At 39.8% G+C, this 12,479-nt stretch overlaps 1 protein-coding gene across 1 annotated transcript in view; it reads left to right on the top strand.

Annotated features, from left to right (window-relative positions):
• UTP25 (UTP25 small subunit processor component) overlaps positions 1 to 12,479 on the top strand; it is a 36,011-nt gene that overhangs the window by 11,802 nt on the left and 11,730 nt on the right. Inside the window, exons 7-11 of the mRNA XM_007952977.2 lie at positions 902 to 1,121; positions 2,858 to 3,060; positions 4,238 to 4,420; positions 4,551 to 4,663; positions 5,389 to 5,634. Of these exons, the coding sequence (XP_007951168.1) occupies positions 902 to 1,121; positions 2,858 to 3,060; positions 4,238 to 4,420; positions 4,551 to 4,663; positions 5,389 to 5,634 (965 nt within the window). The remainder of the gene's footprint in view (positions 1 to 901; positions 1,122 to 2,857; positions 3,061 to 4,237; positions 4,421 to 4,550; positions 4,664 to 5,388; positions 5,635 to 12,479) is intronic.

Here is a 12,479-nt window from a genome sequence, read left to right as displayed (position 1 = left end):
CCCTGCATGTACAAAGCTGAATCAGTATGTGCCTTTGGCTGTGCTGGTTTCTCTTCTGGGCAACCACATTGACTGGTGAAAGCAGGATTGTAAAGTTAATCTGATTCCATTTAGTATGGCATAAACAAATAGGGTAGTAACCAGGAAGCATGTTTATTATTTGTTGGATTGCATGATTTGACTGGAATTGTTTCCATTGATTATATTATTTACAAAAGGGTATTTAAAAATCAACCATTTAGCAAGCATTTCCTGTTTTTCCAGTTGTAACTTTAAGTATTTGGGGAAATACTTGAAATACTGAATCCTATTTTTGCAGTTGAATTATGGTCTTATTCTGGGAAATGTGTTGGGAACATACTGGAAAAGTAGTGATGCATTAATACTTTTCTTTAATTACTGCCTTTATTTCTTCTCTACTTTTCTGTCTCATTTATTCATTCAACTATATTCAGTATATATTTCTTCAGTGGGTCTTATGGGTAAAATTACTGTGCCAAGTTCTGTGGGAGACAGAGAAAGGAGTAACATTTCTTGCCCTCAGGGAGTTTATACTTTTATGTCCTTGAGTTTTTGCTAATGGACACATCTGTTAAAATCCATTTGGCTTATCCTAAAAGGTAGTTCCCAAATTCTGCTTGTGACATGCCTTTCATGGAGCCATGGGAATGAAGTCCACAGGACATGGTACTGTGCACATGAAAGGTGCTCAGCTTATAATGCTGAGCCAGGCCCTATGTGAAGAGCTGACTTAGATGCAGCCCTGGCCATGGGGAGCCTACATGTTAAGAAAGATGGATCACTGCTGCACACAGGGCTTCTTCATTCTGCCTCAAGCAAGTTCACATCAGGTGGCTCCTTCCCTTACCCCCACCAAAGCTGCTTGTTGCTCCCTCCACAGGTGCTGATAGTGGTGCCTTTCCGGGAAGCTGCTTTACAGGTGGTACAGCTTTTCGTCAGCTTCCTAGAGGGTGACAGCAAGAAGAAAATAATTGTGAGCAACAAAAAGAGGTTTAAGGGAGAGTACGGATCAGATCCTGAGGAGAAACCACCCAACCTGAAGAGGCCTGAGGATTATGAAGCTGTATTTATTGGCAACATTGATGACCACTTCAGAATCGGTAATTCCTCCTTGTCAAAACCAAGAGACTATGGGACTCCAGGTGTAAATCTCCTCACACAGTTGTAATTAAGAATTCTCTCAGAAAGTCACTGAGTCAGCTTCCTAAATAGAACCAATGTGCATTTTCAGGATCTTCTGTGCCAGGGGAGAGAGTCTCTAAGACCGTACAAAAAAGGCACATTTGTAACAGTAATGTTTCAGCACATCCATAGCTGGTAGCACATAGTCAGATACTGGAAGAGGATCTCAGAAGAGTTGAAGGGACACGAGCTGGGTGAGGTCAGTCTGAGGAGGCTGCATAGACTCAGTATCCATATCCTAGTGGATTTCCTTCTTGCCTGCCATGTAGAGAGCCTAACAAGGGACCATCTCCCCTCATGACTTACCAATTCCCACCCCACTTTTCACACTTTTGTCTTTCATTCAGCTCCCATGTACTTGGTTGGTATTTCAGTAAAGTTCTTGGTAAAATGTTTGCTACACAAGCATCTGTTGTTCACTAACTGTGTTTCAGGCATTGCTAAGAAGCTGGTAGTATAGAAATGAAAGTATAGTTCCTATAGTCAATGAAGTACAGGATGTCTGAGGAAACAGACAGTACAGGATGATAAGTGTTATGATCAGTATGTGCAGCAGGTGTTCCATGAACATTGAAAGCAAATTCTCTTACCCACAATGAGGACAGGATGGTTAAGGAAGTCCTCCTGGTGGAGGTGTGTTGTTGGTGGTGTTGTTACGTACTGTCAAGTCGGCCCCGACTCATAGCGACCCCTCCTTGGGTTTCTGAGGCAGTATCAGTACGGAAGTAGATTGCCTAATCTTCCTTCCGAGGAGTGGCTGGTGGGTTTGAACTGGCGGTGTGACATAGGTACTAAGTTGAAACTTAAGTAGGATTTATCCAGTTGCAGAAGGGGTTGTGGGCGTGGAGGAAAATGTTTCTGCCTGGAAGCTACATGTTCAGAATTGTCAGTGAAAAAGCCTGAAACAACCTAAGAATTGCACATGCTTCAGCACAGCTGATGGGGAGATACAAGGTGGGGAGGACAAGAGCTAATGTGGAGTTTGGATATTTATAGCATTTGGCAAGCAGCTGGTATAGAGTCTGGAACTCAGGAAAGAGATGTGGGCTGGGATAGAACTCTGTGTCAAGGTGATGTTGAAACCATAGTTAGAAAATTTACCAAAAGCTTTAGGTAGAGTAGAACTGGAGGATGAATCTAGGGATTTATGGAAGAAGAGGAATTTGAATCTGGAAAGATAGATACAGGCCAGTTCAGTGTTAGAAGCAGAAGTGAATATTGAAGTCTTAGAAACTACAAGTGAGGAAAAGAGCATTTCAAGGAGTGTTCAGTCTCAGCTTGAACAGTCGTAAGGAGGACCAGTAAGCTTTTGGTGACCTTGGCAAGAGTGACTTCAGTGACATCCTAAGAATTGAAGCGAAATTGCAATGGATTGAGAAGTGGCTGGAATATCTCAAAGTAGAGACAATTTTCTGGATAAGTTTGACAGAGAAGAAAAGAGTAGGCTCTAGAAGGCTCCATAGATGCAAGGGAGGGGTGATGATAATTACTGTTACTATTATAATAATTGTAACAATTTGAGAATGGTTTTATGCTAAGGAGAAAACACACAGATGTGGAAGATACAGGAAAGAAGGGAGATGCTTTGGGAAAATGGAAGGTAATGGCTCGGTAGTGGCTAATGAACCAGTATGTGCTTGGTTTTCTTGTGCAGGAGTTGCAATACTTCAGAGAAGCATCCGGCTCTATGCCCCCTTTTATTCCTCAGACATCATCATTGCCTCCCCTCTGGGCTTGAGGACCATTATTGGTGGTGAAGGAGAGAAGAAGAGAGATTTTGACTTTTTGTCTTCTATTGAGCTGCTCATCATTGACCAAGCTGACATCTACCTGATGCAGAACTGGGAGCATGTCTTGGTAATGCTGGTCATTCCCGTTTAGAGAGGCAGCATTCAAGTTTAGCGTGACTGGAAGCTCAGTGGTTTAAGCTGTAGAGGGTTATTTAAGTCCAGGTTAAAACTCAGTTTGGAATAGATAGTTTCTGTCTCCAATTTGAAGAGGCCTCTGGTACCCTCCTCTTCTGCCCACAGATTGGTCAGCAATTAAACAGAGTTCTCTGTCTGCTGTTAGTCCACTTTAGTATGGTTGGTTAATTGGCTAGTTAGTTTAAAATCACCCTTACTAGAATTGTGGGTCCCTAGCACAATTTCTCATGCAATTGGTGTCCGTTGTCCTTTGTTTGGTCTTGAGTGGAGATGGAAAAACATTGGTTAAGATTTCTTAAGGTATGATTTTGTTTTGCAGAGAAATGGAGGATGTCATTGTTGCCCTACTGTAATTTGTGCTGTCATTTCTTTTCTCTCTCTCCACATACTCTGCAGTGTTGTCAGTGTTAGGACTGAAAAACTGTGCTTTGGAACAGTCCTTATCGCAGAACTATAGGGTTGATTTTTAAAGGCATAAAAAACATACCTCTCCTACAAACCAGGACTTGAAACTTGCAAGTTTGGGTCAGATAAAGAGATACGCTAATTTATAAAGCAGGTAATGAATTTGTAGAACTCATTATTATCCTTTAGTATTTTTTTACAGGGTGAAAATACAACTAAAATAGAGAAAGCATATTAATGGCAGCGTCATGTTGCTTAATTTGAAGAAAAAGCAGGTGTGGTTCTGAGAATATTCCTGATATGTGAGAGCCAGCTCATTGAAAAACAGCAGCTCTGTTTTCCATCATTCCCTTCGGGGCCAAGTTTGGGACTGACGGACCCATAGAGAGATAATGGTGGCATTTCAGAAGTTTCTTTCAAAGGAATATTCCTGTTTTAATCTTTTTTTTTTTTAAGGTCCAAGAGGCAGCCAGTATTTGTTGGGGATGTTCTTATTGGAACATTTTACTCATTTCAGCTGACCATGGGCAAAAGTTACTTGCCTGTGAATTACTCACCTATCTTATCCTCAGTTTTGTTGTTGTAATTCAAGAGATGATAGGACATACTCCATGAAGTTAGGTGATAGACTTGTAAAATGTTAAGCTGTGCCTGGCACATAAGTACTCAATAAATATTAATGGTTGTATTATTTCCGCTCAAAGCACTTGATGAATCACATGAACCTACTGCCCTTGGACTCACATGGGGTGGACTTTTCCCGAGTGCGGATGTGGAGTCTTAATAATTGGTCCAGGTACTATCGCCAGACACTGCTGTTTGGGGCTCTGCAGGATGCCCAGATCAACTCCGTGTTCAACAAGCACTGTGTCAATTGGCAAGGGCAGGTAAATTCTCTCCCAACTTCCTCTGGACTCTCCATGAAGCATTGTTTATTGCTAAATGATGAGGCAGAAGAGATGGCATTTGGTCAACAATAGGGATGGCTCACCTCATGCTCTCATTGATTTCTGGCAGGTGGCTGTGAGGAATGTCCCAACCATAGGCTCCATCAGCCATGTCCTGGTACAGCTCCCACATGTCTTCCAGAGGATGGAAGCAGAAAACCTAGCTTCAGTGATAGATGCCAGGTAACCCACCCCTCCCTAACCCTATCAGGTACCTGGGGACCAAGGAGAGACATTTAAGTTGGACAGATTTAGAAGTGGATTCCATATTTGTTTTATTGATTATCATATACCAAATTAGATGAGATAGTTAAAACCAATCATGCCATTTGAGAGAGAAATGGTTGCTTGATCTAAGTCTCATGGCTAGTTAGTGGCAGGGTCAGTACTATGAATCAGGGCTCCTTCCCTGTAGCTTATGGCATTTTTAAATTATAGTATCTTGTTTACTGCAACAAAAGGTCCTATGTTAGCTACTATGTTAGCAACTTAATTGTAATCCTTTCAAAGACTAGGCCTGTTTCTCTAATTCTGTATATGTTTCCCCCCTTTCTCTTTGTTGTACTTAGTTTGAGGGTCCCATGATAGTAGAATGGTGCTCATTATATGGTAGGTATTCAATAATTATTTGCTGACTGACTGACTTATGTGGTTATATACTTCTAGAATAATTCTCTGGGATATAATGGCATTACATCTATATTTACAGTGAGTAATGATAGCACCTAATTTTTTAATGTACTCACCAAGTTTTAGCCTTAAATTTTCTCTTGGAGATGAGGTAAATCATATCATCCTCTTTGGTGAGATAGAGAGTGTGACTCTTCCAGTCTCACAGTTTGTGGTAATACTATAGACTCAACTCTAGATCACTGATACTGACTTTGTCGTTTTCTTTTCAAAATCAGGTTTAACTTTTTTGTGAGCAAGATTTTGCCTCAGTATCGTGATGCAGTCATGTCTCACACACTCATCTATGTCCCCTCCTACTTTGACTTTGTGCGTCTTCGAAATTACTTCAAGAAGGAAGAACTGAACTTCACCCACATCTGCGAGTACACTAAAAAGTCTGGTGTCTCCAGGGCCAGACAATTCTTCCTTCAAGGAGAAAAGCAGTTTCTGCTCCTCACAGAGCGCTTCCATTTCTACAAAAGGTAAAGTAGTACTGGGCTTAGAGCATCCTCCCTGGAGGGAAAAATGCAGTGCAAATCATGGCCTGCTTCTTAGCACGTGGTAGGCTTTAGGGTGGTATAAGGTCCTCTGTCTACCACTCATACAGAGGAACCTAGGAATTTTTAGGCTAGATAGACTCTTGGTTGGTTTCCTCCTAAAATGGACATTTTGGGGAAAGAATATGGAAACAAGAGTGAGCACAGTATACCCTGTGTACAGATCTAGGTCTGTACTTGGGATGCTTCATGTAGACCTGGTTGCATACCTCACATTACAGGAAGACATTACTGACTTTACCATCTCTAGAGAGGGATAACTCAGTGAATTCATTGAGTCATATAAGCACAGGCAGAAATACTGTGGGCAGTGTGGTCTGGGAAGATGATGGCTGCTGGGCATAGTGTCTGTGTTCAGAAAGTTGCAGTGTATCCTAAGAAAGTGCACCCATGTTTATTTCCTCAACAAGAAAGACCAAAATTGAGAAGCCTCTTTGTTTGTAGGAGGGAAGAAGCAAAGGCCTTAGAGTGGAATATTCACTGGTTTCACTGTTTGTTTAGCTTCACTGCAGGGTGAATTTAACAAATCCAATTGCTCTTTTTTTATTTATTTATCTTCTTAATTTTAGCCCTGTTACTGTTTGGGTTAGTGTAGCTTTCATGGCCCTGGATCATAAGTATTTTACTGTTTTTGTGAAATATTTCTCTGCTGCCAAATACAAAAGCCTTTTTTAAGTGCTTACCTATGGAGAGAGGAGTGTTTCTTTCCATTGCTTCTTTATTCTCCATTCTCAATAATGTCCAGTGAATTTAAATTCTGACTTCACTGTTTTATTAATTCCCAATCTATGTACTAATAAGGAGGAACATTTTCTCAGAGAATCCCAAAGAGATGAGCTGGACATCTCCCTGGCTTTGGAATGTTTTAGATGATGCACTTGGCATTGTATTGCCTTTAGTTTATGCTGATACCAGAACAGCTTTCACCGGACATGTTCTTACCAGGGTGGGGAGAGCACGGCAGAGTTGATGTGCCCTGACCCCTTTAGGCATTCTACTAACTAGTTGGTTTATGAATAGAGAGTTGAAAATTAATAGCCATTCTTTGCTATCCAGATAAGGCTGTTTGGCCAAAGAGTGTCAATAAAGGACTGCAAGTTGGCACCATTACTTGCTTTGTTCCAGTTACTTACTATTGGCATTCATGTTGGAAAGTGGTGTTTTGGGGAAGTTGCACTCACCAGGTCTTAAGAGCACTTACTTTTCTATCAGCTTGACAAATGAAAGCAAGCCTTGTAAGTGAAGTGGATGGATTGGAAAATTTCCCAGTGTGATTGTCTTTAGCAAGTGTGAATTAAACTGAGATGAGGACTGCTCTTAAATATCTCAGCAGCTCTTCAAGGCAAAGGCATAGCACCAAAGGTGCCCTTTCTTTTAGTAGGTAGAATAATCTTGTGTTATACCGTTCATTTATTTTCACCAAACCAATTTTCCCCCAAAGCACTACAAAGTCAAATCTCAGCATGTGCCATGTGCTTTATGCCCTAAACGAGGTTAATGGATGATGTTTCCTGTGTTGAAGATGAGTGGAGGTAATGCACTTCAGAGTTCTGCAACAGCTAATTATCTCAAGGTTTCTGACTATGTAATTTTTTGCTTGAGAGATCATCAAGGTGATGATAGGTGTTTTGGTCTGCAGTGCCTTTGTTATTAGGTTTTTTGTCTGACCTTGGGTAAAGAACAGGTATTTTAAACCATAGTACCCAGCTGTGAAATTTGTTTGCTTTTTTATTTTATTTTTTAATGTATGTATTCTCTGAGGCAGTTGACAATGTTAGAAAGTTTAGGATTTATTCATGAGTTAGAAATTTTCAACCTGATGATTTGTTTTCTTTGGAGGAGAAGAAAACTATAGAATCTTAGGGTTGGATGGGCATTTGATCGTGATTTTCCTCCAGGGGACACTCCATGGCTCTGTTCCTACACATTTTCATCTTTAAGTGGCTCCCACAGCAGCAAGTCAGAGACTCTGAATGGATTTTTTGTTTTGTTTTGTTTTTTAACCATAAAATATATATAACAGAACATTTATCAATTTAACATTTTTCAGTGTATAATTTAGTGACATCAATTCAATTAATTATGCTATCCACCCACACTTGTGACGAAATTTCACATCGCCATAAACCAACATTCATTAAACAGAAACCCCCACTCTTCCCCTCTCTTCCACCGTGGTAATCACTAATGAACTCCAGTCTCTATACACTTGTCTAGTCTTATTTCATATAAGTGAGATCATACAATACTTGTCTTCTTGTGCTTGTCTTACTTCACTGAGCATAACATTTTTAAGGGTCATCTATGTTGCAGCATGTTCTGTATGACTGAGTAGCATTCTGTTATATATATGTACATTTTGTTTATCCATTTATTCACTGATGGACACTAAGTTATTTCTACCTTTTGGCTTTTGAGAATAATGCTACAGTGAACATTGGTGTACATTTTAGTCCTGTTCACATTGCTGCCTTCAGGTCTCTTGGGTAAATACCTAGGAATTGCTGGGTTATATAGTACTTCTGTGTCTGGAGGGGGAATTTATGAAGTTTAGAAAGAGTACCCTTTTTTCTGAGCACCCACTACCCCTATATGAGAATCCCAGTTCTAGGAGTACTGGACCTGGTCGTTACAGGCTGCACTGAGAAGTCAGCCTTTTGCGTCACTCGTGGCTCCCTCTTTAATCCATTTGGCAGGCAAAATAGACATCTGGAATATCTTTAGCTTTAGGCCCTGTAAGGGCTTAAATTTATTTATAAGGTTTATGAGCCATATTTACAAGGATTACTGAAGAAAAGAAGCATATACAAGGGAGGAAGAAGGCAGAAGGGTGCAGGGGGTGAAGTGCTTGAGTACAGAGAATCAGCCCTAACTGCCTCATCCGGAGGGACCTTGGTCACCTTTTCTATTTCCAGGAAATTTGTAGTCTTCACTGTGGGCAAAAAGTCACTGTGAGAGAGAGTTTCTTATTTTTTAAATATAAAACAAATTATTATTTTTTTTCCTGATTATTAAAAAAACACTATACAATTATTATAAAGAGTTTGGAAAATCTAGATAAAGTTTAGAAGAGAATCACCTGTAATACCACTGCAGATATAAATAGTCATATTGATGCATTTCTTTCTAATCTTTCTTGTATGAAAAATTTATGCACAGATGTACTTGCATACACACAAATTTACAGGCATTTTTCTAAAATACCAAAATTTGGATCACACTGTACATCTGAGATTTTTTTTCCTTTGATCTCAACATTTTATTTGCTCATTGGAAAAATAATTCAAACATTTTGGAATATGTATTTATATAACAGATATATTTTTAATGTGATACATATACTTCTATCACATCCTTCCCAAATTTTTATTTAGAAAGATTTTATACTAAAAGAAAATTATAAGACTGTAACAGTGAACATTTGTAGTCTCTCTCACTTAGAATTGACCAGCTCTTAACAGTTTGCCACAGTTGCGCACACCCATGTTTTTTTTTTTTTTCTTTCTTCTCTCTCTCTACACTTACACCTCTTTTTTCTTTCCTGAATTATTTCAAAGTTAGTTGCAGACTTCTTGATACTTAACCCATAAATATTTTAGCATGTACCCCCTTGCCAAAGGAGTAGGGAGGCGGTGTCTTCTGACCTCCTCTAATCCCACAAAAGGAAGACAGAATCACCATCAGTAGCCCAAGGCCTATTCCTGCACAGCTAGACATGCTGCCTCCATCCAGCCCTTTCATCAACTCTGACACCAACCGTTCCTCCACAGCACCCACCACCTCACTGCTAGGTTCAATAATTGGCTGCAGTGGCACATAGAACTCACAGATTATGGGGTTTTTAGAGAAGCAATAGACTACAATTTAAGTTCAGGAACACATTCAGTCTCTTGCAGCTGGCCATCTCACTCAGCAGCCTACAGTCTCAGTAGCACATCGCTCTCTCGTGCATGTCTCTCATTGTCTCTCTCTCTCTCAGCCATGCATGTCTCTTGCACCTTCCAGCTGGCAGTGAGAGATTCTTTCTGCCTCTGTGAGGGCTCCTTTTGAGCCTGCCAGAGTGGCCAAACTAATCAGTCCCAACATCAGAATTCTATACACCTGGGATAGAGCAAACTTGGCCAGAAAATTATTTTGTGCTGCTCCTAACAGAAATGCCCCAGGTGGATAACTTTAACAATCAGGAGCTACTGGGTTGCTCATGGCAAATTCCATCATGGAGTTTACAAAGACTTATGGCTAAAAAAGGCATACCAGGTGATTTACTACACTGCACCTCTAAAAATTCTTTTACCTAATCACAGTACCTTTACCACACGACTTGATATTGTTTCAATAATATCATCTAATATATGGTTGTTCATAAGGAGCCCTAGTAGCAGGGTGATTAGGTTCTTGACTGCTAACAGAGGGGTTGACAGTTCAAACCCACCCATTCCATGGGAGAAACACCTGGTGACCTGCTCTCATAAAGATTATAGCCTAGAGAACCCTATGGGGCAATTCCACTCTATGCTGTAGGGTTGCAGTGAGTCAAAATCAACTCAACACACAACAACATCATATGTCTTCGTCTGCTTTAGTAGTATGCAGCTGCATCAGTTTTGCTGCCCAGGGGACATTTGGCAATAATATCTGGATATTTTTAATTGTCACAACTGGAGAGGTGGTTTCTATGGTACCTAATGGGTTGAGGCCAGCGATGCTGTCATTTCTACAAGACATAGGACAGCCCTCCACAATAATTACCTGACCCAAAATGTGTTTTTAATTTAATATGTATACTTCTATCTCAAATACCAGTATTATACATCTGCTGAAATTGAGAAATACTGATCAAGGATAACTCTTTCGCCTTTTTTCTTTTTCATGACATTGACTTATTTAAAAAAAAAAATGTTTAAAATTTTTTATTTTTGCAGTGTTCCTTCCTCTCCCCTCACATGCCTGGTAATCAGCAAAAAAGTTTCTTTCCATATGTGAACCTTTCCTTGACTTTTTACAATAATGAACTAATACAGTGTTTGTCCTTCTGTAATTGACTTATTTCAGCATAATGTCCTCAAAGTTCATTCATGTTATGTGGTGATTTGCAGATTCTACGTTATTCTTTAGGGTTGCATAGTATTCCATTGTGTATATGGATCATAGTTTGGTTATCCATTCTTCTGTTGATGGGCACGTAGGTTGTTTCCATCTTTTTGCTATTGTAAATAGTGCTGTGATGAACATGGGTGTGCATGTATCTGTTCTTGTCCTGGCTCTCACTTCTTTTGGATATATACCTAGTAATGGGATTGTTGGATCAAATGGCATTTCTAATTCCAACTTTTTTTTTAAGGGATCACCATACTGCTTTCCACAGTGGTTGTATCATTTTATGATCCCACCAGCAGTGTATAAGAGTCCCAGTCTCTCTGCATCTCACTAGCGTTTGTTATTTTTTGTCTTGACCTTTGCTCTTAGTGCTGGCGCCAAGTGATATCTCATTGTTGTTTTGATTTGCATGTCTCTAATGGCTAATGATTGTGAACATTTCTTCATGTTGGCTACCTGAATATCCTCTTTGAAGTGTCTATTCATGTCTTCTGCCATTTTTTATTTTTATTTTTATTTTTTAATTTCTTATTTTAAGAGTTTGTTTTACATTCAACATTATATGTACATTTAGTTTCACTCCCCATTTACCATGTTCAACCCAAACCCAGTCTCCTCCCCTCCCTGCCAATAACCATCCCCCACCACCCTGTGCCCCTCATAGTTATTCACTCCTGTTTGTCCTGCATTTCCTCCATGTGAATGTTGCCCCTTTGGTGCCCCGTGGTTGATTGCTCCAAGGGATGCATTTCCATAGAGTATGTGGGTGCACCACCCTGGGTTGAGTGGTCTGCATGTATGTCTTGTTTACTATTGGGCTGAGAGCAAGCCCTTGGGAGTAAGCTTTATTCTAGGCCCAGAATATATCCCAGGACCATAGAATTGGGGGTCTCACCAGATTCCATCCGACCAGTAATTCTGATCATTATTGAGTTTTGGATTTTGTTCCAGGTTTTTCCTCCCACTCTATCAGGATCTCCAGATTTGCCCATTTTTTAATTGGATTGTTTGTCTTTTTGTCATTGACGTGTTAAGAGTTTTCTATAAATTTTAGAGACAAGTCCCTTTTCAGATAGGTCATTGCCAGATATTTTTTCCCAATCTGTAGGTTCTCTTTTGACTCTTTTGGAGAAGTCATTTAAAGCACATAATTTAATTTTTAGAAGGTTCCATTCATCTAGTTTCTCTCCTGCTGTTTGTGCATTTTGGGTTATGCTTGATAGTCTATTTATGCCATATATTAAGGTCCCTAAATTTGCCCCTAGTTTTTTCTTGAGGAACTCTATAGTTTTAGGTTTCACATTTAAGTCTTGGATCCATCTGGAGTTAGTTTTTGTATATGGTGTAAGGTACAGATCTTGTTTCATTTTTAAGCAAATAGATATCCAGTTTTGCAGCACCATTTATTAAACAAACATTTTCTTCCCCATTTAATGGATCTAGCCCTTTGTGAAAGATCAGCTGACCATAGGTTGATGGATCTATTTCTGGGTTCTCAATTTTTTTCCTTTGGTCTGTGTGTCTGTCATTATACCAATACCAGGTAGTTTTGACTACTGTGGCTATATAGTAGGTTTTGAGATCCAGCAATGTGAGACCACCTACTTTGTTCTTCTTCAATAGTGCTTTGCTTATCCGAGGTCTCTTTCCTTTCCATATAAAGTTAGTGATTG

This window comes from Orycteropus afer, unplaced genomic scaffold (assembly GCF_000298275.1).
Source record: "Orycteropus afer afer isolate SDZICR_OR568_19922 unplaced genomic scaffold, OryAfe1.0 scaffold00013, whole genome shotgun sequence".
NCBI classification, from domain to species: Eukaryota; Metazoa; Chordata; class Mammalia; order Tubulidentata; family Orycteropodidae; genus Orycteropus; species Orycteropus afer.
Note: the sequence above shows the minus strand (reverse complement) of the source record. Positions and strands in the feature narration are given on the sequence as shown.